Raw genomic sequence first — 25266 nt, forward strand, 5'->3', positions numbered from 1 at the left:
TGGGTGCCTCAGTGGGGTAAGCCTCTGCCTTTGGCTCAGGTCATGATCTCAGGGTCCTGGGATCAAGCCCCGCATTGGGCTTTTTGCTCAGCAGGGAGTCTGCTTCCTCCTCCCTCTGCTTGCCTCTCTGCCTACTTGTAATCTCTCTCTCTCTCTATCTCTCTCATTAAATTAAAAAAAAAATCTTTAAAAAAACAAACAGGCAAACAGAAAACAGCTCCGAAATCATCATTCACGTTGGCTCTCTGCCATGACACAGAGCTCGGGAAGGGTGGTGGGGACTCTCCCTCATCCCAAGTAGTTTATTGATGGTACCCCAGGGACCTCAGCATGGCTTCTGAGAGACAAACTGTTTGTGTTCCAGAATCTAGAAGGAAGCAGCGACAACTGGATCTTGGCCACTTCCATAGCATATAGCCTTGCAGGCTGCATAGACCTGCAGCCCCTCTCCCATCCCCCTCTGTAAACATCAAACATTAACATCCATGTTTCCTCATCTCTTTTTGTTGCCCGTGTCAATACATTTTGTTTCTCTACAAAAGAGGTCAATATCTGCTTATTTTTTCATTAGCCTCTAATGTATATTCCTGCTAGCGAGAGACTGCTGATACATACAGATTGTCTCCGCTCACACCTATTAGAATTTTGAAAGCCATGTTTTTGGCAGCCAGTGGCAGCTGGAGAATGAGACCAGCTGCAGGAGATTAAATTGGCTGAACTTTCCCCCTTGATGTGGCTGTTCAGATTTCTGTTCTCTCCTATCTCCCTAAGCCTAGTTTCTCCAGCCACCCCCTTTTTAAAAAAAAAAAAAGATTTTATTTATTTACTTGACAGACAGAGATCACAAGTAGGCAGAGAGGAAGGCAGACAGAGAGAGAGAGGAGGAAGCAGGCTCCCCGCTGAGCTGAGAGCCCTATCCCAGGACCCTGGCATCATGACCTGAGCCAAAGGCAGAGGCTTTAACCCACTGAGCCACCCAGGCAACCCTAAGCCTAGTTTTTCCTTAGTCTACCTGAAGGCCACAATTAATGACCCAAGCAACACATCTATGGCCTCATTGCCAGTGGGGAAAGGAATGTGTGTCCTAGGTAATTTCTGCACCTTTCTTTAAGAGGGGGCATGTGGGGGCGCCTGGGTGGCTCAGTGGGTTAAGCCGCTGCCTTCGGCTCAGGTCATGATCTCAGGGTCCGGGATCGAGTCCCAGATCGGGCTCTCTGCTCAGCAGGGACCCTGCTTCCCCCTCTCTCTCTGCCTGCCTCTCTGCCTACTTCTGATCTCTGTCTGTCAAATAAATAAATATAATCTTTAAAAAAAAGGGGGGGGGCATGTGTAGCAGAATGCGTTGTGCCAGAGCAAAGCCATTCATGAAGGGATGACCTTGAGCTCAGTGAGCTGAACTGGACAAGAGAGCAGGGGAGACTCCAAAAGGGAAAGGGACAGAGAAGAGAGTCAGAGGAAGTTATTGTCTGAAAATTCTGGGAGGTAAAGTTGGAAAGGTCTTTAGTTCAGGAAATGGATTTCCATTCATAAACTAACTCCATTTAACTGGCAGTAACAGCCTGGAACCCAGAGATGACAAGGATAAAGAGAATGAGTCCAGGCTCAGCATGAGAAAAAAATGCCATGGTCAATTATTGATGTCTGTCTGGCCTTGGGAGAGGAGAACAAAGGGACATGTGACATATGTTTGCCCTCCCTGAGTTAATCCCTCCTTCTCATTCTACAGAAAGGATCACTGAATCCCAGAGTTGAGAATCAACTTGTCCAAAGCCACATAGCAAATCAGTGGCAGAATGGTTCTTAAACCCAGACATTGCTCTTTCTAGTAAGCCATGTGGTAGATGACATAATCAGAGAAGAGAGGTTTTCTCCGTAGAGAAGTATTGTCATTCCCCATCAGCAGGGTAAGGAAAATGAGCACTGATCCAAGATAGGGCAAACTTTGATTTCCTCATTAGCCCTATGAGGCTGGGGAAAACAGGCTCTTGGGGACTCAGGTTCCTTACCTGGAAAGTGGCAGGGAAAATAGCGTAAATGCTCTTTAAAAGATATCATAAGATCCCATGATACTTGAGAGCAACTGAAGAGCTATCTTACAAACTGATAACAGCTGTGGAAAGAAATACACATGGCCCCACAGACCTGGAGTGTGTCTCAGCAGGACTATGGACAGCTCCCCAGTCTCATTCTTGTCTTTGAAGGACGACAGAGGCCAGTCTAGCATCTACCTCAGTGTCAGGAGGCTTCAAACGGGGAACTTTGGTCTCATACATGGTTGCTCAGTCGTACTTCAAGACTAAACCCAGTCATAGCAAGCCCGAGGAGATGGCGGATATCACAGATCCCACACATCCCCTTCCTTCCTTGCCAGTCCTGTTGCCCTGGAAACAAGAGTTTGCTCCGGGGACAAACTAAAGGGATGAAATTTCAGGTGATGGCAGACCCTTCTCTTCTTGTTCCCGCATCCTTCATTTCCTTGAACGATGCGCCTTTACCCAGTTTAATAAACAGCGACTGGGGGCTTTTTATGCATAAGTACAGAGCCAGACTCCATAGGGAGAGAGAGATGAAAAAGATCTGGCCCTTTCCCTTAATGAGTTCATAACTCCAGAGGAGGAGACACACATCTACACAACCAAACACGCAAAGAGGAGCTAGATAATGCCATAATCGAGGCAAATAATCTCCTGAGGGAGATGAAACACTTGGGGGCACACGGAGAGGAAGGTTTATTCCTCTTCTGAACTTCCCACTGCAATGAGGCCATGGTCCCAGCTATGGCTGGTTAGCAGGGCTGCCCTTGCACTCGACTGTGAACTCCTGGAGGGCAGGAACTATGTTTACAACCTGCTGTCTTTCCAGTTGGCCAACCACAGCGCTTGAGGAAAAAAAAAAAAAAGAACCAAATATTTTCTACTGGATTATACACACTCCTCAAGGCCATGCGCAATGGATCTCTGATGTCAAGTGGTAGGAATTCGACAGACAAGAGTTTGATCTTAGACCACACCAGCTGTGTGACCTTGGGGAGGTTACTGAAACTTTCAGGATTGGCTTTCTCATGTGGAAAATGGTGACAATAGGGCCAACCTCGAAGGATTACTGCCCAACATCAAGCTGTGCAATAAATACCTAGGGTCGTATCTGATACATAGTAAGCTTCAGCAAATGTTGGTTCCTTCCCCTCTTTTCTGGGCCCCTCTCTTCCCAGGACCTGGTGAGGTGTTTCAGTCAGAGCATGCACTCAACAGAGGTTTGGGGGGTGCCAAGGAGAGGTCTAGATGACTTTCTCTCTTGGACAATAGTTCTACTTCCGTTCATACCACTTCAAAGTTTTATTTTGGGAACAGTTGAGTTTGGGTGTCTCTGGTTAAGTTGTTCCATGTAGTCATTGAGGAAAAGTAGTTCAGGTGTGGAAGGAGGGCTGCTTGGAGCACAAGAGCACTGAGGAAGCTGGTTTGGGGGAGCACAGCTGATTTAGTCTGGAACCCTAAGTCCCCGGGGGCAAGGGTTCTCTTATAGTACCTTGACACGGTGGATGTTGGTTCCACTCATGCTGCCGCTCCTGTCAATGAGGAAGATAAACTCCCCATGGGTCTTTCTCAGGTTGGGCTGGACTGACTGAAGGTCAGGGCAGAAGTTGAGCATGATGACGGAGTGGTGGGGAATGTCCTTGTGGAGGCGTTTCCGGATGATTTCTGTCTGGAGGAGAAAGGAAAGCTCTCTCACTTGGACATCTCAGGGGTCCAGAGCCACTCTTGGGGGCCCACTCTTGGGGGTCCTCCCACTACTCACCAAGCTTTGTCAAGACCCCAATCATGCTCTGTAGAGAGAGCCCCAGGTCGACTGCACCTGGCTCTTCTGTGTGCTAGACTTTCCCAGTTGTGTGGACTTTGGAAAGATCAGGGTTTAAATCCCAGCTCTCACCATCCAGCTGTGTGATCTTGGGCAAGTCCCTCCTCTGGGTCTGTTTCTTCGTTTATAAAATGGGGCAAATGACATCTCCTTCTCAGGGAGGTTAGAAGATGACCCTGAGCAGGAAGTCCCTGCACAGGTGCAGGCTGGAAAGCATCCTTCTGTCTTTTGCTCCCAGTGTCTAAGCCGCTGGCCTGCTGGGGCTGAATGCTGCTTCCAGACGCACCCATGCTCATTTCCTCACGCTGCCCCCTCTTTCCCCCTCCACCCCGATTTCCTCTTTCTGTCTCTGTCTGACTGTGCCTGGGTACCAGCTTCTCTGTGTCTGTTTCTCTCTCTTTATGGGAGTCCCTTCCTCAACTCAATCGATGACATCATCACACATGCAGGTGTTCAAACCCAAGACCTAGGGGTTGTCCTTGGTTCCTCTCTGTCCCCACCCCATACACCCACCGTTCAGCAAAGGACTGTTAGTTCTGCAGCTAAGATGCATTCTGAACGTGTCTTCTGCTCTGTCTTCACTGCCACCACCCCAGTGCGGGACAGTACAATCTCTTGTCTGGGGCCTGAGTGTCCTCTTTCCGCCACTTTTATCTCCCTACGGTCCATCTTTTTTTTTTTTTTTAATTTCATTTATTTAAGAGAGAGGAGGGGGAGAGAAAGGGAGAACATGAGCAGGGAGAGGGGCAGAGGCAGAGGGACAAGCAGGTTCTCTGCTGAGCAGGCAGCCAGAGGTAGAGATGGATCCCAGGACACAAGATCATGACTTGAGCTGAAGTCAGATGCTTAACTGACTGAGCCACCCAGATGTCCTTTGCTGGGGTCCCTTCCACATAGAGCAGGGAGCGTGATCATCCTTGTCATCCCATTGTTTAAACAATAGCTTCCCCTCATACTTTGGATCATGGGTATGAGGCCCCCCCTAATGCCTGACCCCTGGCTACCTGTCCACCCCATCTTTGCCCACTCTGCTCAAGACATTTCAACAACTCCGACCACCTGTTTCCCAAACATGTCACCATTGTCCTGCTTCCGGATCTGTGCATGGCTTCCCGTTCCTCACCACTCACCAGGTCTCATTCTCAGACAGACTTTCTCTAAACCCCGGGCTTAGAGCACCCACACTTATCACTCGTTAGTGTATCATCCTGCTTTGTTTCCTTCATGGACCCCAGTCCTCTGCACACTCATCTTGCTCATTCATTTACTTCTTGTCTGTGCTAGAATGCAAGCTTCATGAGAAAAAGGACATGTCATTTTTAGTGTTGTCTCCCCAATGCCTAGAACAGAGACTGACATCTATGGGGGACCTAGTATTTGTTGAATGAATAAACGAGAGGCTGAATCTATATGGGTCTTTTTATCTGCCACTGACCTCTGTGTGCATCTCTGGGGTTCCCGCCCCCTCACCTAGTCTCTCTGTTGTCTCTACCTGTCTCTGCTTCTATCTGCATCTCTGTCTCTTGTACATGGTATCTTCCTCTTTGTCACTTGCCCCCTCTTCCTGATTGCTGTTCACGCTCTGGATGCCTGCCTCCTTCCGTGGTGAGGGGTTATGCTCTCCCTCCCACGTGGAGCTCTCTTGCCAAAGGCCACTGCCCAGCTGGGCTTTCTGGAAGACAGAGCCCAAGGCAGCAACAGCCCCATCTGCCTGTGCAAGAAGCCTCTTCTAGGGAACATGATTTTTGCCTCTCAGAGAAGTGGCGTGGGGGCCCGGCTTGGAATTCTCCAGTGTCTTCTCCAGCTGCCCTTATCCAATTAAAAGAGACTCATCACTTCTTAGCAGCTTTGAGTGATCACTATCAGTCCTGGAGCTCATGGGAATACAGGGTATTTGCATAACCAACCCAAGCTGGCAAATTCTCATTTGCCTCAGCTGTCCCAGAGCTAACCGAGAATTGCTGGCAGGTAGGGGAGCCAGCCCCAGTCCTGAGAGCCCCAATGACCCCACCCGCTGCTCACATGCTATAGTTCTCAAAGCCCAGGGACACCCCCACTCTGGCCCCAGCCTCTTCCCCCAGTTGACTCATCTGGGTGAGAGGGTCCCTCTGCAAAGGCAGGTGTGTTTCCCTAAACGTGGGATGATATAGTACATGAGCTACTGACCCTTTATCTCTGCCATCCCTCCTATGCCCCACCAGGCCCCTCTGGTGGGATATCTAACAAGGGGGAAGACATGAGCAGGAAGCCATCTACACATTCCCATACGTCCTCCCCCCAAACCCCAGGATCCTCTGCCACTCAGGGAGGGGCTCTTAAATCCAGCAAAGCTGAACCCCCCCCAGATGGACTCTAAGTCCTTAGCGTCATGTCACCGAAGCCACCTCCCGAGGGAATAGTCTACCCTCTCCTCCCAGCTTACCCATTCTTTTCGGGTGCTAACCCTCATGTTCTCATTTAAAAAGGGGAGACCAGAGAAAGAAGTATGACATCGCTCTTAAACCTGCCTTGGTCTTCAGGGCCCATTTTGGGGTGCAGAGCCATGGGCCATGAGCAGGGAAGACTGCTGGTAGAGCTTACAGCCGGGGTCCCGGCCTCCGACCAGCCTTCCCCAATGCCCCCACCCCCGTCCTGCTCTGCTGAAGCCTCCTTGTACTGGCACTTCATGCTGGAGGGAGCGGGCCGAGAAAGGGTCTTCATCAGGCTTTCTCCGCTCTACCTTTATTCTTTATGTCATAGTAGCAAGGATCTCAGAGACAGGATGAGCAAGAGACCCATTTAGCAGGAAGGGACAGGGAAGGCCAGAGGTAAAGATGGGGCTGGGAGGGCACCTGCCTATAGGGTCCTGGGAGCCATTTGGGGTGGATTAACCTGGAGAAGACCAAGGTTGTTTCTGCCACCAGCCTAGAAACGCCACCGGGCTCAGGCCCCTTGGTGGCACCAGGAACAAGTGGCCTGGCAGGAAGCGGGAGGACAGGGTAGCTGCCGCATTTGGATGTCCACCTTCCCAGAGGTGCCCCAGCCCACGGAGGGAAGCATGGACGAGGATCTGCCACCAGCTCGCTGTGGGAGTGACCAGGCAAGCCACCCCCTTCCCCTGCTCGGTATCCTCATTGGGGCAGTGATGACCCAGTTCCCCGTGTCACCCCACTTCTGTCACCATGGACGCAGCCCCAGCCACCCTCACCTGTCTCTCTGCCCTGCTGTCCTTCTTCATTCCTTTAATGAACTCCGTTCTTCCTTTCAAGTGCTGCTCAAACTCTCCCAGGGTCATGTCCCCTTTCTCCATCAGGACGTGTGGCATGTGGGGCTCTGCAGAGATGAGATCAATGCTTGGCGGTTGTCCGAATACGAGGGCAATACCAGGGACCTTGGTTTAAGAACAGGATCTTCAAGTGGGGAGGAATCCCGATTGGAAGAGGGGAATAGAATTCCTGACTGCCTGGAGCCGTGTGGGGCCATGGGAAGACTACTGAGCTGGCAGGTAGGAGAGCCTAGTGGTCTCGGATAACTCACTGACCCTCTCTGGGCCTCAGTTGGCCCATCTGTACAATGGGGGATAGACCGGGCTCTGATCTTTTCAGATCCTGACATCTTAGGAATCCTTAAAGAGACAGAACAGTTCCTCCCTGAGTGTTCAGAGCTGGGAGGGTCCCCTTGAGTTTAGGATTTCAAAGGTCATCTGCTCAGCTACCCTGGAGGCAAAGTTCCCTTATAGGTGAATGAGACCTGGGGGCCTCTGGAGCTAGAATCTGGGCACTCAGTTCTGCCAGCTAGACTCATTTTCCAGGAGTCACTTCGTTGGTCTTCTCTTTCTGCCATATGCTCCTGCGCTCCCCCTGATCTGGCCCACCGGACGAAGGGCCATCACTGTGTCTGCTCCCCATAGGCTCAGCATCTCTTTCCTCCCATATGTCACCCCCCCAACCCCGGGGCCCGCCTGGTGCCCCCTACCGCTGGGATGGATGAGGATCTCCACGGGCCGGTCGAAGGTGTGCCTGTTGGCCAACGTGATAATGATGCTCTTGGCCGATCGTGCGGACGGGGCGGCGTCAGCTCGGATCTCGTGGGTGGGACTCTCCACCCCTGGGTGGCACAGAAAGGTGGCAGAGGCTCAGCAGTCTTGGGAGAAATAGGGGCTCCGTGGGGGAACACGGAGACCCAGGTCAGAGATGAGGGACCCCCGACCTGCTGTAACCACGGACAGGCCTCCTCAATTCCCCCACTGGCAAAACGGGGACTTAGACGGATGGTGTCGATGTCCTTTCCCGCCCCAACCTCAGGACCCACTGGGGTCAACGTGTTGCTTCCTCTTGGGGCACATAAAGAAAAAGCTCAACGGTCGATCGCTGGGCACCCTGTAAATGCCTTTTGTCTTGGACCATCGTGCTGCTCTGGGAGAGCCCTCATTGACAAGAAACTGTGTCCTTGTATCCCTTTAAATCCTTGAGTGGGTTGGGGAGGGGAGCCATCAGAACAATGGTCCCCAACTTTGGCTGCATGCTAGAATCGCCCAGGAGCTCTGAAATATTCCAGTGTCCGGCACATACCTCTGACCACTGTCATCAGGAGCCCTGCGGTGGTGGTGGTGGGGGTGTCTGGGCTGCAGGATTTGAAAGCTCCCCAGGTGATTCGACCACGCAAAGTAAGAAACAGGGAGCACTGGGGGGCTGTGGCCTCTAGGGGAGGACCAAGGATGTCCATGCCCCCATGGACATCGCTCACGGGAGCCACTGAAGTGGGCATGGGGGACAGCCTTGAAACCTGCCTGGGGCGGGGCTCATCTTAGGGCCAGATGTCAGGAAGCAGGAAATGGGGGGTCTGTAAGGCTCCGTGAGCTTCAGGATGTCTTCCATCTGGACAGGACTGCTTCCCTGCCCTCCTCTTCCCCTCTATCCCTGGCAGGTTTCGGTCTGAAGCTCCCCCTACTCTGGGGCCTCGGGTCTCCTTTCCAGTCCCAGTCCAGGTCTGGGCAGCTGTGTCTCACCTGCGAGCAGGCACGGCCCACGGATCTCCAGCTGGAAGTTGAACTCATATTCCATGGGGTTGGACACGTCGGTATCCAGGAGAGTCGCCAGGCACAGTTTGCTCCAGGAGTCCAGGGAACGGGTGCCAAAGCAATGCTTGTCTTTCCTGGGAGAGGGGAGGAGAGAGGAAGAGGAGGAGGCAGCAGGGGCCCAGTGGAAAGACAGAAGAAGATGGTGAGCCCCAGCAGCCCTGATACCCCCGTAGCCTATCTCTCCAGGGGGCTGATCTGCCCCCCCCCACCCTAGACCCTTACTCCTCCTCAAGGCCTGCCTCTAGGGAGAGGGGGCACTCAGACATAAGGCACAGCTACCTACAGTGGTGAGCCAGACGCCAGGCCTGGTGCCCCTCAGCAGCGGCGCACATCCTTCTCACCAGTGCCCCTAGAAGAGGGATCAGGGTCCCCATTTCCCCATTTCCCACATGGGAAAATAGAGGCTCCACAAGGTGCAGCGGTTAGCCTAAGTTCCTACAGCTAGGACTGGGCAGAGAGTGCGTTCTTGCCGGTCAGTCTGGCTACACGGTGAAGAGGTTAACACCACATCACCTTGCTTCTTGGCTCCCTGCCCTATTCTGTGAGCTGGGAGTGCCTGCACGAGCTGCTTCTCCAAGCCTCAGTTTCTCATCCATGAAATGGGGATGATAATGAGGCGCCTTGAATGAGAACTCAGGGAAGCGTCCCCGGCTGAAGCCTCAAGTTTCTGGGCTCTCTTTCTGGGTCATCCTCACCCGGTCTTGGACCCTGATCCATCCCCCACCCGCAGGGCCACGGCCCCTAAGCTCTTTGCTCTGTCTGCTTAATACTTGACAGAAAGGTCTCCTGGTGATGTCCCAGGGTTGGGGCGGGGGAGGGGGGCACGAGGTTGTGTGTTTTCAATGGAAGAGAGCACACTGTGTGCTGAATCACATTCTATCACTTCCTTCCTCTCGCTCACTGCTGTGTTTCTGAGCTCCCTCTCTTTGGCCGTCTGCAAACCAGCCTTTGCCGGGACAGGGCATTTCTTAGGAGCATCTTATCTCCTACTTATTTCTTCCTGCCTCCCTGTCCCAACAGATAACACTGCCCAGAAGATCCTTCTCTGGGTCCCTTTTTTGGACTTTGGAAAGAATTTCTCCGGGGCTCCTGGGTCAAAGGCTTGTGTGCTGCTGTCTTTATACCTGCTGGCCTTGGCAGCAAGCCTTCTGTGTTTGAGAGGCAGGTCCTACCAGAGCTGGGGACATTCAAGACCTTGGTGGGACCAGGAACACGAGGCCTGGGAGGCCCTGAGAAGCTTATTCCTGCCCCTCCCGGCTGGCAGAGTGAAACAGATGCTCTTGGGAGAAGCCGGCATCAAATCCCCATGAACCTTGAAGTTGCTCAGACAGAGTGACACAAATAAAACAAGAATAATAGGTAATGGGGCGCTTGGGTGGCTCAGTCATTAAGCATCTGCCTTCAGCTCAGGTCATGATTCCAGGGTTCTGGGATCCCGCATTGGGCTCCCTGTTCAGCGAGAAGCATGCTTCTCCCTCTCCCACTCCCCCTGTTTGTGTTCTAGCTCTAGCTGTCTCTCTCTGTCAAATAAATAAATGAAATCTTAAAAAAAAAGAAAGAAAGAAAAATAGGTAATACCAAATGCTAGAGGAGGAGGAGAGGAGACTCTTCCTTCTACTGGTGGAAATGGAAACTTTTCAGCCTAGAAAGCAGTCTGGCAATACACAGTGTGTCTTTGGTGTTTCTGGTCTGATGTTGGCTTGTGCTGCCAGCTTCTCTGCTGTGCCAACAGGTGTTCTCACCCTAGGCTTCAAGATCCTATAATTGGACTCACCATCATCCCTCTGACTTCTTTCTTTTGTATTCTCAAGCTGCTATAGCCATATTAGCCTTCTTGCTCCTCCTCCAACACACCATACCTATTACTGCCTCAGGGCCTTTGCACTTACCACTTGCTCTGCCCTCTGCCCAAAATGTTCTTCCTCCAGCATATTTCCAGCCTCCTTTTCTTCAGATCAGGCTTCACATGTTGCCTAAGCCATCTATTTGAGCTAAAATAGCAACTAACCCCACTCTACTCTAACCTCCATGCTATGAAGCATTTAGCATCATAGAACTCATCTAACATATTACATGTTGTGAGGTTATTTCTTTATTGTCTGTCCCCATGTCCCTCCTGCCCCCATCAGAATGCCGGCCCCATGAGAGCAGGGACCTTGTCTTTCTAGTTTACTGCTATATTCCCAGCACCCAGAACCGTGTCTGGCACACAGTAGGTGCTTAATTAATGCCCAGGTCGTGACCGAGGAGTGCCCTCCAGGCTGAGTTCATGTGGGAAGCTGCTATAACCCTCCCCCCAACCCCAGCTTGGCCCGAGGCCAGCATTTTAATGGTGGCCTCCAGAACTTTGTTGACACTGTCTTCTGTGTCCCTGGCAGTCCCCAGAACCTCACGAGGATGTGTATGAAACTTCTGGATACACCTGGCTCACCTTCCCAGTTTTCAGCTTGGCTCTCACTCACCCTCATTAGGGGTGGGGGAGTTAGGTAATGTAACTGGCCATTAATTGTGAAGGTTATTTTTCTGCCAAAGCGATGCAAAGACCCTCTGGAATAGATTTTTAAAATTCACATGTGAATGACAAAATACAAGACACCTCCAAAGACATCTGAATGCAGCTGGTAAGGAGGGCGTCCTCTCCCTGCATGGGACACGCTCCCCCTCCTGAGTCCTCAGGTGGGGAAAAGGGACCCAATTTCAGCAGCAGGGGCTCTAGGCTGCAACCCAGAGAGAAACTGTCCTGCCCTGGGTCTGTAGTATCCCCAGCCCCACCTTGCTGAAACCCCTTGTACTGGCTTTTCGTGGCTTTGGGAGAGATCTGAAGCTGGTCAGGGCCACAGGGCGTCCTGTGTGTCTATAGCCCCATCTTCTGTCGCCCTGCTTCAGTTTCTCTCTGGAGTCCTGTCCTTGCTACCTCAGGGCCTTTGCCCCTGCTGTCCTCTGTCAGAACATTCTTGTCTGTGCCCACCTCCCTGTCATGGCTCAGCTCCCAGCTGAAACATGACTCCCCAGAGAAGTCTAGTTGCCCCCCAGCATGGGTCCCTTTTTTATACCATCAGCCCAATGAACTTCTCCTTCATTGCACTTTTCACATCGTTAATTATGCATGCAAGCACAGAAACAATTACCCACCTATCATTAGTGTTCTCTGTTGGATAATGATCTCTGCTACCCAGTTCCACATAAGAAGGAGCCACCATGGCTTGGTGCCCTCTGTATCCCTAATGCTCAGCTCGGTGTCTCGCACCTAGCAGGTGCTCAGAAAATACCTCTCATGTGCACTATAAAATAAAGCTTGGATATTCTCATCCCAAGCTGCCCAAATACCAGAGTTTCTGGCCAATAGCGACAGGGTGGCATTTCAGGGAGATTCTTAAGTGTTCTAAAGTGAGCGGAGGGGAGTAATTATTTGGATGGTGGTCACTTTAGCACTGAGCCTCGTCTTCTTCTGCCTATGTCTCCCACCCCTCACTCTCTTGCCTTCATCCAACTGACTCCCTGTGGCCACCCGAGATTCTACCCCTGGTCCAGGCTGAGGCGCCTTACCCTTGGGTCTGTTGGGTGGAGGGGCCGATGCTCTCCGTGCAGAACTGAGGCACAGTCGGGGCGCAGACAGCAGGCAGCAGGACCCGCACAGCCCCGCTGGGCAGTGTCGGGAGCTCCGAGGAGGTGCTGACAAAGACGGTGACATTCTCCATAGGGGCAATGGTCCCCAGGTTGACCACAAACAGAATCCGCTCCAAATCCTCATCCAAAGCCAGCTTCCCTGGTGTGCAGGAAGGAGGGATGGCGGACATCGCCTCCTGCAGAGCGTTCCCTGAGCGACAGGCGTGGAGTCAGCAGTTCTGCATATGTTATCTCTGGTTTCCTGTAACTGTGGTAGGTTTGCGAGCCCCTTTTGCTGGTGGGAAAACTGAGGCTTCGGGGCGGGGGGTGCGACCTACCCAAGTTATTCAGTGAATAACTTACTCGTTGAACCGGGATCTGAACTCACAGGGGTCTGAGGCCAGGCCCCGTGTACTTTCTGCTGGGAGTAGGAGGCTGGGACCCATGAAACCCCGACAGAAGTCATGTCCCCATCCCCGGACTCTGCTTCCCCTCACAGAATCACATTTGAGCACCCTCCCAGCTTTGAGGCAAGTGCGTTTGTTCATTTCTCTCCTGTTGTCCGAGAGGCCCATTTCCTCACCCTCACTTAGCTGGCATCGCTCAGCCACCAAGCCCTCCGTGGAAACTTCCCTGGTCCCCACCTGGCCGTTCTCTCCCTCCTCCGACATCACCCACAACCCTTCCTCCAGAGCCACTCCCACCTCCCACCTCCTGTTGTGGTTACCCCCCGAGCCTGTCCTTGCTCTCTTCCTGGAACAACCTAAAGGCAACTTGGTATCTTACACATGCTACTTGCTCATTAAAATATTCTCGAACATCTTAACGATCAGGCGAACTAACCCCATTCGATCACAGATCCAATGGTAAGAATCTCTAACATCTAAATTCAAATCCTGCCTGTCACTAACGTGCTGTGTGAACTTAGGCCGGTCACTCACCCTCTCTGTGCCTCGGTACCTTCAACAGCGGGCCCAGTAGCCCTGGTATCAGAGACTGTCATCTCTGCAACCATGGCTCTGTTGAGCTTTGGGTGGACACAATTACTAGTTCAATTTTACAGATGAAGCTTAATTTTTTATTTAAGCTCATACCATTTGCAAAAGATAAGCTGGGGAGTCAAGCCCCGGTGTGATTCATTCCACAGCCTCCGAGCTGAACGGACTTGTTACCTGTAGAGATAGAGGCCACAACTCATGGGGTTGTTGCCTTTGATCTTCATGATGCCTTTGGGGTGAGAGCAAAAGAGAATGAGGTTCAGAGAAGTTAAATGATTGGCCTGAGATCACACAGCATTCCTGACTCCCCGTTTAGTGCTCTCTCTACCTTGTCCCACTGCTGTCCCTTCAGTCTGCTCGAGACCCTAGCCAGGCCCAGGACCTCTGCTACTGCCCTTCTCCTCACCTGTGACAGAGGTGGCTCGGACACGGGTGCCCTCAAAATGGGAGTTATCCAACTTGGCTTTGTCCTTGATCTGTACTGTCACGACCCGGTCGGCAATGACCGCCTCAAAGCCGATCACCGTGGTGTATTCATCCAGTGGGTACACGAAGAGGCCTGCAGGGGAAGGGCCGGTATCATGGGGGGCTCCAGCCGCACCCCGCACACTCCACCCCTGGGAGGGAAGCCAAGCCTTTGAGCTGCCAGTCGATGGACGGGACTCACTGCCACTTAAAAGACCCCAGGCCCCCGGCTGGGGTCATGGCTCTGGGGCAGTTCATGTAAGTGCACCAGAGGCCCTGTGGGAGCAGTGGGGGTGGGGCTGGCAAAGGGACAGCTGGTCATCTGTCCCGGCCGGCTCTCACTGTGCAGGCATTTGAGACCCATGTGGCCAGGGTGTCTGAGTTTTCAAGAGACAAGAGAAATCTGGGTTTTTATGTGACTTGTTGTGTGTGCCAAGGAGCTGGGGCATCAGAGGAGACAGATGAAGGCTCTAACCCAGTCCCTGCCTCCCTTCCTGGCCTGGTGACCTTGCATAAGACATGGGGCTTCTTGAAGCCTTACATCCCCATCTGTACAATGAGGCCAAAGAGCCAAATTCACGGTATTGTCGTGGAACTGGAAAAAGTAGTCACTGTGATTTAGCCACGTGCCCTGTGTTTTTATACATTAGTGCTTCTCAGAGTCTAAGAGCCCACGAGTCACCTGGGGTCAGGGAGGGGCAGGTCTTGTTAAAATGCAGATTCTGATTCAGCAGTTCTGGGCAAATCCTGAGACTCTGCATTTCCACTCAGCTCCTGAGTGATGCCAATGGCTTTGGGGCCACTCTCGAGGGATCAAGACAGTACCTCATTTGAAGTGCCCACGAACCCTGGGGCAGCACAATGCCTGGTCCATGGCGAGCCGTCCCTAGTCCCCGGCTCCCATCCCTCTGGGCCTCAGCAACCTCCTCTACACTGATGGGGACACTGGTTCTCCCTGCACGTGGAAAGTTCAAGGACCTTCCCCACATTGGCCAGTCCTTTGGTCTCCTGGGCCCCTAGCAAGTTCCATTTTAAGTTGCCCCCTGGAGATTTTCCTAAACAGACAGCCAGGGTGATCTGTCCTGCCCAGAAGTTTTCTGAGGAAAAGTCAGTTTTCCTACCGTTTCCTTTGGGGACCGAGATGGTTGGGAAAGAGGGTGGTACCCCAAGACATGAAACCTGGGGGTTAGGAAGTCCTCATTGCTTAGATTGAGGAGGAATCCTGGCTGCAACAAGGCTTTACACAGCCCCTCCCAGCCAGCCTTTCCGTGACCCCCTTCCTTAAGTGGGGAGACAGGCGATGGGTTGACAGACTTCGGCTGGCCAGCTTCCCGTTCTCTCTCAAGTGCCCCGCACGGATGATTCATAGTCTCACGCTGCTTTTCATTCCGCGCGGTCCTTCCTTGCGCGTTACCTCATCGGCTCCTCCTGTAAACCCCTGCATCCAGATAGGCAGAGAAGCATCCCGATCTGGATAAGGACAGTGGCTTCCCCAAGGTCACAGGGACAAAGAGCGGGAGCTGCTACTTCTTTGTGGAGTTTGATGCCTCTTCTATTGGGAGGCTTCCTGAGAAAGTGGGGGGACGGGCCATTTGAGGAAGGTGGGCCTGCTTGTGGGCTGTCCTGGGACAGCCAGCTGGGGCCGAGCGCAAATCCTAACCTGCTGTGTTACTGGCTTTGAGGCCCGAGGGGCGGAACCGCCATTCCCATTTCACAGATGAGCAAACTGAGAGTCAGAGAATGAACATAACTCGTCCTGTGGATGGGCTAGTACTTGTCAAGGTGAGGATTACATACGGTGGACGGGGGCCCTGGGGAAGCCGCATCAGGGGTCCTCACCCTGGAAGGGCTGGGCTTCCAGGTTGCCATAGGTGAGAGAGGCAGTCAGACCCAGAGCGTAACCACTGACGAAGGAGGTGACGTCAGAGGCGGTGAGGGGCAGGGCTGCCCCTGTGATCTGGTTCAGCAGACCTGGCATCCCGCTGGCTACTCAGCCTTTAGGGCCTGTAAGAGACAGGAAGGGCGGGAAGTGGGGAGAGGTGCCCCCATCCCTCCCCAGCCCAGGCCTCCCCTTCCGTCCCCACAGGCGGCCAGCCTTCTCCCAGTTGTCCCCACCGCCTTCGTGGGAGTCACTCCTGCTTGCTCTCCACCATCCCTGAGAGAAGTGGGAATTCTGTTTTTGTCTATTTCACAGCAGAGAAACTGAGGCCTGAAGACAGGGGACCTGTTTGGGTTCACTCAGCGGGAGGGAACAGAGTCAGGGCCAGAGCCCAAGCACGTTCACGGCCAACCCAGAATCCTCCCCAGGGGACAGTGTTCCTAGAGCTCTGGATGGGAGTCCAGGGACTTGGGCCCGGACCCCATCCCTCTGTCAGTCCCTTAATCCCTGAGCTGTGGTTGCTTCCTCAGCAGAATGAGGGAACGGGGCTAGCTCACCACATCCCCCCTTCTCTGAAGGCATCTAGAATAATCTACCCACCATGTCAGCACAGGTTGTGAGGGGAGTGAGGGTACCCCCAAAAGATACTCAAATGAAAGGAGCCACCTGATTCCTCCAAGTGTGCAGGTCAAAACGCTGGGAGTCATTCCTGGCTCCTCTTTTTCACCCCTCCCCCCATACCCAGTCCACAGCTAAAGCTCGTCATTTATCTCTGCAAACGCCAGGGCACCCATCCGTTCCCCACCACAGGCATGATCGTCTCAGCCGCCACCATGTCCGTCTGGACGGAGGTTCCCAATCGGCCTCTTAGAGCTACCGTCCCTCCCACCCCATTCTCTCAGCGGCCAGGCCCCCAGAGAACACAGCCACGGGGGAGTCTCCATGCCCTGCTGCTTGCTCCTGGGGTAGAGACCCAAACCTGGCAGTACCTGTGCAGTCCGGCCCGGCTGGCTTTCCCTGTGGGTCTCCGCATCCTCACACAGCCCTCGTGGCTCTCCCAGCTTCCAGTCCATTCCTCAAACATGTCCTGTGATCTCCCGCCTCTGTCCCGCCATTCACCCCCAAAAGGCTCACCCCTCGACCTACTTTCAAACTAGTGACTCGTAACCTCTTTGTTGTCCTTCAGTGTCAACCGAGGGTCACCCCGATGGAAGCCACACCACCCTCCCCCCTACTGGGCCCAGCGTCCTCTCCCTGCACAGCCCTCGGAGCTCCTCCGTCCCTTTGTAAGGATGCTGTGTGTTGTGCGAGATTATTTTGCTGCTGTCTGTCATCCCGTTTGCAGCCTGCGCTCCTGGAGAGATGAGCTGGGTCTCTCCGCACTCCCTGTCCTATCCTCGGTGCTGATTAAATGAATATGGGAATGGATGACTGGACTTCTCAGGGCAGGGATGTGTCCACTGTCTCTTGGGGTCCCAAGACCCTCCCTGGGTCATCATTGTGCTTGAAGGGTGCACTGGGAATGGGAAGCAAAGTCAAAGGATGGGCCAATACAAATTTGAGGTCAGATTTGTTCCAAGTCCCCCCACCCCAGTCCCCTCCCCCCTTCCCCCACCCCGTGGAGCTGAGTTGGGCCAAGCTTCTGCTGCTTTTGTTTGCAAGACTGTTCAATGTGTGCTTATTACTCTGCCTTTACTCAAAGGAGGGGACTCATCCCCTTCAGGTCCTCCTCATGCCCCTGATAGGATCCTCTGGTGCTCCCACGCTCTCTGTCTGGCAGCAATGTCTTTTTAATTATGTTCTCCCTTGGGGCTCCGGCCCAGACAGCTCTCAGCCCTGCCTTATCTGGGCAGGCTGACTGACAGCAGGAGGCAGATAAGGAGCTAGGAGGGGGCCATTGTATCCCCAGCTGCCTTCTCTCAGGAGCGTTCTGTCCCGGTGCTCACCCAGCAAAGCCCGCCTTCTCCCAGGGGACAGAACAAGATGGCGGAGTTCATTTCTTCCGCCACGCCTGCTGCCACACACCCTCCCCACCAGCCGCGCTCCTCCTCAGCCTGGGTCACCCCTGGTCGGAATGCTGACCAAGGAATGCAGCTTCAGGGAACCAGTGCCCAGCTGTGTGGGGAACTAGGCCTTCCGCTTCAGTCCATCCCAGGATGGAGTCCATCCCAGGAAGACGCCCCTGGGGCACCTTCCCACACTGTCCGTGGGGCCCATGCCTAGAGCACCTTGCCCAGGAGGTGGGAGAGGGTGTGGGCTCACCTGGGAAGTGGGGCTTACCTGAATGAAGTTGGTAACCCGGAAGCAGACTCACTCAGAATGGACCTTTTAACAGTATCAATACCTTCCCTTCTTGGGAAGAGGGAACTTGAAATTCTTTGGGGCCTAAACAATGCACATGTTTTCCCAATTCATCCACACGGATAAAGACTTACTATATTCTAAACCCTGAATTAACCACTGGGGGTACGAAGGTAAGACGCAACTCTGACCTCAAGAACCTTACAACCAATCTAGCGGCAGAGGAAGGGGAGTAGGCGGAGGCGTAGTAATGATAGCTGGAATCTATTGAACATGGAATGTGCTGGAAGGAAGCACTCTTAATCCTCACAAGCACTTTCTAAGGCCCACTCTTGTTTTGCAGATTGAGGACACTGAGGCCCAGAGATAGATGTGTTTGGTTTTGCACAGGAGTCTGCGGGGTGGTGTGGAAGAGCAGGGGGGTACAATGGGTGCTTGTGTGAGGGGCTTTCCCCTGAAGCAGCCCCCTGCCAGCCCTGTGGGAGGTAGAACCCAGAGCTCATGGGACCGGGATCCTCTCTCCAACCATCCGAAGCTGGGGCTCAAGGGGCCACCGGGGCTTAGGAAACACTCCGGTTGTAGGAGGTTCCCGGGATGACTGTTGAAACCAAGACAGTCCTTGATGGTCTAGAACCTGTAAATCTCCAGCACTCCCTGCCCTTCGGGAAGGCCTCTCTGGAGCCAGAAAAGCCCAGATGTGAGATGGAGCCAGACAAGCCCAGATAGCGACTGCTTTGCTCCCCCACATGGGGACGTGTTAGTACCCGCATGCCAGCTCCCTCGTCAGCAAGACTGGGTGAGCAGAAGGGCCACTGACTGCCACCTCACCAGCACCGTGAAGATCACAGTGAATAATGTATAGAAAGTACCCAGTACGGTGCCTGGCACACACTAGGCGCTCAATATTTACACAGTGAAATGAACGAATGAATGAATGAATAAACGATAACGCCAGGCCAGCACTTCCCGGGTTCCTCATTCACCCGGCTGAGAGACAGATGTCCTCTGACCACCAGAGGGACTCTTCAGGGAAGAAGCTGATGTTAAATCCATTAGGCTTCCATCTCATTTTTATGTCAAGACCTCAAATACACCATCACTGGCAACACAGGGTCCCAGCTTCTTCTACCTTCTGTCCACAGGGGACGCCATGATTCTGTGTTCCTGGGCCAGACTCTGGCCACCCGCCCCGCCTCGAGCCCCACTGTGCCTTTTGTGACCACCACACTGGAGCCACCGGACACCCTGTATCCTGGGCCTCTCCTGGGGTTCCCTCTGAGTCCTTGTCCAAGGACCTGCTTCCCCTGCAGCCTTAGACAGGAAGGGCTGCTGACTCCTTGTCACCCCTGAGTCAGGAGTTGGGACAGATGCTTGGTCTCAGCTGCGGCTCCAAGATCACCACTTTTAATCTGCTCATAAAACCCATTCTCCATGGTGGGGATTGGGGGAGGGAGAGGGCTGATGCCCTTTGGCTAGGCACCCCCCACCATTGCTTGTCATTCCCAAGGTTTTGGTTACACCCTCCTCATAGCAAACACTTGGCCTCTGACTCCCGTCTTCCTCCGCTCCCCAAGCCCTGCCATGAACCTAGTAACTTCATAGCGATGGTGTGTCCAACTCCGTGCGCTTTTATCCCTTGCGCCCGCCCCTCCAAAATCTCTGCTCCCACTCCAGCTCAGCTTGCTACTTCCACTCCCACGCCGTGAGCTTGGGACGCCACCCCTGAGCGCTCCATCTCGGTCACATAGGTCGCTCTAAAAATCACAACTCCCAGCACTTCTGAGCCCTCTTTCCTTGATTTCTCCTACACACTTGTCATCGTCTGGCGTGCTGTGTATGCTGGTTTGACGTGTCTCCCCAGCTCTCCAGAGCGTCATCCCCAATGAGGGCACAGGGACGGCTTCAGTTCCTCCACTGCTTAACCCCGCTACCAAGAGAATAACGCCTGGCTCTAGTAGATGCTCAATAAATACTTGTGTTTGAATGAATGAAACATCACTCCACAGGCTTCATCTATAAAGTCTGGCAACAGCCCTCCAGGATAGGTACTCCTAGCACCCCTGTTTTATAGATAAAAACATCAAGCTCAGGGAGGTGAGGTAGACGGTCCAAGGTCCCACAGCTAGTAGGTAACAGGGCTGGGAGCTGGACCCAAGCAGAAGGACCGCAGAGCCCGAGTGCTCGCTTCACTGTGTGGCTGTGCAGCCTCCTGCTTAACCTGCCCCCGCAGCTGTGCCGTTTCCGCCCAGGCACTCTCTTGACATCCTCCTCTTCTCTCCATTTCCACCACTGCTGCTTCCCTACTCTGTCCTGGACCATCGCCACCATCTCTGCCCTGGTCCCTCACCTTCCAGGCTGCGTCCCTTCCAGTTCACTCTGGCAGTTCAGGCATGTGCGCACACGTACGCGCGCGCGCGCACACACACACACACACACACCCGACACACACACACACACACACACACACACACACACACACCCCGACACTCACAGTCTCCTTTTACCCTGAGCGTCATGGCTCCTCATCGCTTTTCTCTGTCGGAACAGGTTAAACCTTCAGCATGGCATTCTGGGCTCATCCCCATTGGGTCCCCATCTCTGTCCTGTGTCACCTCCTGCCTCGTTCTGCATGGTCACTTTGTTCCAGACACCCTGACCTTGTCACGGCGCCCCGGACGGGGCTCTTTCTCACTCTTGGGGTTTTCCCTGAAAAGATGGTTTCCTCCTTCTCCGCCTTTCAAAGACCTGTTCAGCCTTCAAGGCCCAGTTTCACAGCCACCTTCTCTCTGAAGCCTCCCTCCCCGTGCGGTCCCCAACGCCCCAGTCTATCAGGCACGCCCTCCTCCGGGGCTTCCACAGCCTCTGAGCACCTGTCTGTCACAACTGTCATCCGAAGCACGGTAACTTCTAATTAGGGATGCTTGGCGACCCCAGGCGCTGCAAGAACGTAGGTTCCCCTCCTGTGCCTGGGTCCCAGCTCCCCGCACGGGGCTCAGTTCAGAGGAGGAACTCTAATGAGGCGCCTACCAGGCTGTAGTGCTTTACAGGCATTCCTAGTGCTCACACCCACCTTCCCTTTATGGGTGGGGGAAATGAGGTGCCAGGGATGTCTGGAAGTGTGCTGGCGAGTGCTCGGGCTCGGTGGGATAGGAAGCAGCCTGCCCCCAGCCAGCACCTGCCCTTCCCCTTCTCCAGCTCCTTCCCAGTCCATGCCAAGCCCAGGAGAGGCTGGCGGAGGAGGGAGGATGCAGAGGAGGGAACACCAGGAGCCTGGGGAGCCTGAGCTGCGCGACATGAGGCTTCCCCTGGCAGGGATGCTCTCGAGCTGCTGCTCTGATTCTGAGCACATGAGCTCACCCAGCCCCTGCACACAACCGCCCCCTCCCCCCGGGAGCCAACCCCAGACGGTGCCTCTGGGCAGGCTGTGGTCTGGGCCCCAGTTATTCTGGGATAGCCTGGGGTGCAGGGCTCTAGGCTGAGAACAGAACTCACCGAGCCCGAGCACTCGCCAGCACACTTCCAGACATCCCTGGCATCTCGTTTCCCCCACCCATAAAGGGAAGGTGGGTGTGAGCACTAGGAATGCTTGTAAAGCACTACAGCCTGGTAGGCGCCCCATTAGAGTTCCTGGGCCAACAGGAACCCACAGAGGGCTTGGTTTAGATGCAATGTGGGACCATGCCCAGGGACAGGAGCCAGGAGTAGAGAGAGTGGGAACCCTGCTTGTCCTCTGTCCTCACAACAGGCTGGAGAATGCATGCATCAGGGTCCTGGGTTCAAGGAGAGGGCCCTCCTGCCTGCTTGCCAGAAGGGGATTGGAGAGGCGGGAAACTTGCTAGTGGCTGGCAGCCAGGCCCCAGGATCTGGAGCACTGCCTGGGTGAGAGTCCTAGACGGCCACTTCCTGGTGGCTACTCAGCTGGGCTCTGCCACCTCCATATTGTGTGACCTTGAGCAAGTTACTTAACCTCTTTGTGCCTTTCGCAGCTGTAAAATGGGACCACGATAGTGCCCACCTCCTTAGAAGCATAAAGGACAGAATGCCTGCAAGTGAGTGGACAGGAAGTTAGTGGGTTCTGGATGGGCCTGGAGGCTTCTCTTCCATGTCTTTTCCTGTAGACCCTCCCTGTAGGGACCCCCTCTTCCTGGGCTGGAGGAGCTTGCACAGGGACCAAGTCCGCATAGCTGGGATCCCTGGGATCCCTGGGAAGCTGAGAAGGTCCCCACCCAAGAGCCCACCTCAGGAAAGCCTCTGATTCGGGTCTTGCTGCTGAAATGAGCCCTGTCCCCTCTCCCTCCTGTTCCAGTTTGTCCCAGAGACATCACGGCAGCCTTCCTTCACCTGGGAAGCCATTATGGACACCTGTCCCCTCCCCCCTGGCCAGATGCCCCCAGACTGTGTCCAAGGGGCTGGGCCTCCCCAGCTCAGTGGTCTTGGCCAGGCCCGGGCCAGACATATATACTGTGAGCCCACCAAGCAATTCAGGCCTTGCCCCCTGCCCACTCACCTTGGGCTGGGGGTCCTCATCCTTTTCCTTGTCACCGAGCTGTTTAGAAAGTCCATGCTTTCATGCGCCACTGGGAACCTGGGCTCCAAGGACGACCCCCCACACAGAGCAGCACCAGTGCTCCCTGCAAGTTTGGGGCAGAGTCGATGGGTTCTCAGGCCTGGCCGATTGTCCCAAGCTTCTAGAATTCTGAGGTTCTCACATTCTGGTTCCTTCTCTCCACCTCCCCACCGCGTTGGGCCCACATCGATGCTTCCGAACCACCCCCGCCCCTGCCCCATTGACCCCATGCTCCAACCTGTCATGACCACTTGCTTTTCCTTTAAACAAGCCTGATTTTCCTGTTCCCACATCTCTTCTGGTGTTACTGACTCTGCCAGGAAGGCCATCCCCGCCCCAACCCTGCCCTCCCGGGGAGCACTCACCCATCCTTTCGGGCCCAGCTCAAATGCCACCCCACCTCCATGAACTTGCCAGCCACTCTCTCATCGGCCATGTGTTGTCCACTCAGTGCACACGGATGGGGGGCCGCCCATGTACCAGAACTCGCCGGGGTCCCAGAGGCGAGCACAATGGACAAGAACTCTGCTCCCGAGGCCCTGGGTCCTGTCCCCTTGTGTCCCATCAGCTCCCAGCGCTCGAGGCCAGGACCATCCCCCCCACTGTCTGGCCCATAATCAGGGCTCACCGATGACCCGAATGGATGCTGGCAGGTGCTCCGTTTGTCCCAGTGATTGAACGAGGGAGGGAATGAATGAATAAATGAACAGGACGGACGGTCTTGTGGGTGGGGACAGGCCTCGGCCATGGGTTCCTTTAAAGCAGCTAACAGTGCGAGAAATCTCTTGATTTCAGCCCAAAGCCTGTGGAAGTCCATCCCAGGGATAGACGTAGTCGTCTGCTGGGTGGGGGATCGGGGGATAATCAGGCCAGAAATGCCCAGGCCGCTCAGTGCTTGGTGTGCTGGCACTGCCGAGAGAGACCTGGAGTCTGGCCAGTCCGGATGTCCGCTCTGCCAGCCTGGCGGGTGGCTGAGGCCCAAGCCGTCCACGGCGGCAGAAGATTCCAGTTAAGAAGCCTGCTATAAGAGGAAGAAGAGGCACAACCACACCGAAAAGTACGCGTCCTCCAAGCCCTCCATGCGGGCTGTCAGGTTTCTGAAGACAGTCTCTGTTGTCCACCATCGAGAAGGTGGTGTGAGTCTTCACGGGCGGTGCTGGCTGCCAGGTGCACAGATGCTTGTTTCCCGGGGACCCCGTGAGGGCCCGGCGTTGGGGTCTCTGCCCACGGAGAATCATTCAGAAATGAGCTACCCCATCGCTGGGAAAATTGCACTCCATTGACACAAACGCAGTTGGTGCCCATCTTTCTGGGGCCACAGGTACAAGGTGAACCCCCTACGCGGAGCCACCAGCGTCCCCGCAGCCCCAGGGAAGGCACTAAATGGTCGCCTGTGGTTTCAGCCTTGTCCATGCCTCCCTGGCACTGAGGAGTTCCCTGGAGGACGGCCCCCAGGGAAGGGCTGTTTTAGAATCCCCCCCCCGCCCCCCCCCCGCAGTCCTTTGCCTTCTAGAATTGATCTCTTGCACAGGGGGGGCTCCTAGGAAATTGACGTGACACCCTTGAACCGTGCCTTCCTCAAACGCATGGGAGGGATGCAGTGACAAGGCTAGGGAGCGAGCTGCTGCTTCGGGACACCGCCTTTGCTCTTTCTTGCCAATTTTCTCGAAGCAACTTCTTTGAAACTCAGTTTCGCCCTCTGTGTAAGGAGCACGTAGAGGGGGAGCCTAGCCCCCCAGGTTCTTGCAAGGATTGCAAGTGAGACACTGAGTCTAGAGGGCTTGCTCACCCCAGGGCCGCCTCCTAGATACATGTTGGCGGGACTTTCACTTCTTTCCCTCTCTGGGAGCTCTTCCTGGTCTTACTCTCCTGCCAGCTCAGGCTGCATCTGGGCACCTGTGTTTCTGGCATTTCCCCATGGTGGTCGTGGCCACCCATGGCCCCCAGACCTGCCGTCCAGCCACCCCAGGGAACCCCTCTCCTATAGCACCCAGCCTGGGTATAGGAGAAGCGTGGGTTCATTGTCTTAACTCCCTGTGAGGTCCCAGGTCGGTTTGTGCCACACTGCGAGGCGACACCCCCGCACATGCTGTTCCCTCGGATGGCACAGACAGGCTGCGTGGGACAGTGCAAGGGCGCTGGACAAAGAAACAAATTCCCCAGGCCCCAGGGCCAGCTCTGCCGACTGCTCTGTGTGGGCTGCCGCCGGGGACCCTGCTGTCACACGCTCTGGCCGTGCCCATGACTTGGTCCTGCACTCAGGGCGCCTGGTGGGATGCAGATCGGGCAGGGTGCTGGCTTAGCGTCTGTCCTTGCCCACCCCATCCCCGGGGGGAAGAGACCCAAACTGTCTCATTCCTAGTTATGTTCCCTAGCACACAGGGAGTGGCTGAAAGAGCTCTTTAAAAGTACTAACAGCCAGGGATGCCTGGGGTTAAGCATCCGACTCTTGATTTTGGATCAGGTCATGATCTCAGGGTGACGAGTTCGAGCCGTGCATCAAGCTCCATGCTCAACATGGAGTCTGCCTGAGAGT

The 25266-nt window shown here is 54.5% G+C and overlaps 1 protein-coding gene across 3 annotated transcripts in view; it reads right to left on the reverse strand.

Annotated features, from left to right (window-relative positions):
• VWA5B1 (von Willebrand factor A domain containing 5B1) overlaps positions 1-25266 on the reverse strand; it is a 57551-nt gene that overhangs the window by 24455 nt on the left and 7830 nt on the right. The window contains exons 2-9 of one of the 3 annotated variants that reach the window (XM_032302164.1): positions 22671-22794; positions 15823-15987; positions 13925-14077; positions 12461-12731; positions 8843-8988; positions 7810-7941; positions 7043-7167; positions 3526-3702 (exon numbers count right to left, since the gene is read on the reverse strand). In XM_032302164.1, the coding sequence (XP_032158055.1) occupies positions 3526-3702; positions 7043-7167; positions 7810-7941; positions 8843-8988; positions 12461-12731; positions 13925-14077; positions 15823-15961 (1143 nt within the window). In that variant the 5' untranslated portion in view covers positions 15962-15987; positions 22671-22794. The remainder of the gene's footprint in view (positions 1-3525; positions 3703-7042; positions 7168-7809; positions 7942-8842; positions 8989-12460; positions 12732-13924; positions 14078-15822; positions 15988-22670; positions 22795-25266) is intronic. The other 2 variants (XM_032302165.1, XM_032302163.1) reach the window with 2 other exon arrangements.

The sequence above is a fragment of the Mustela erminea genome, chromosome 10 (genome assembly GCF_009829155.1).
Source record: "Mustela erminea isolate mMusErm1 chromosome 10, mMusErm1.Pri, whole genome shotgun sequence".
Classification (NCBI taxonomy): Eukaryota; Metazoa; Chordata; class Mammalia; order Carnivora; family Mustelidae; genus Mustela; species Mustela erminea.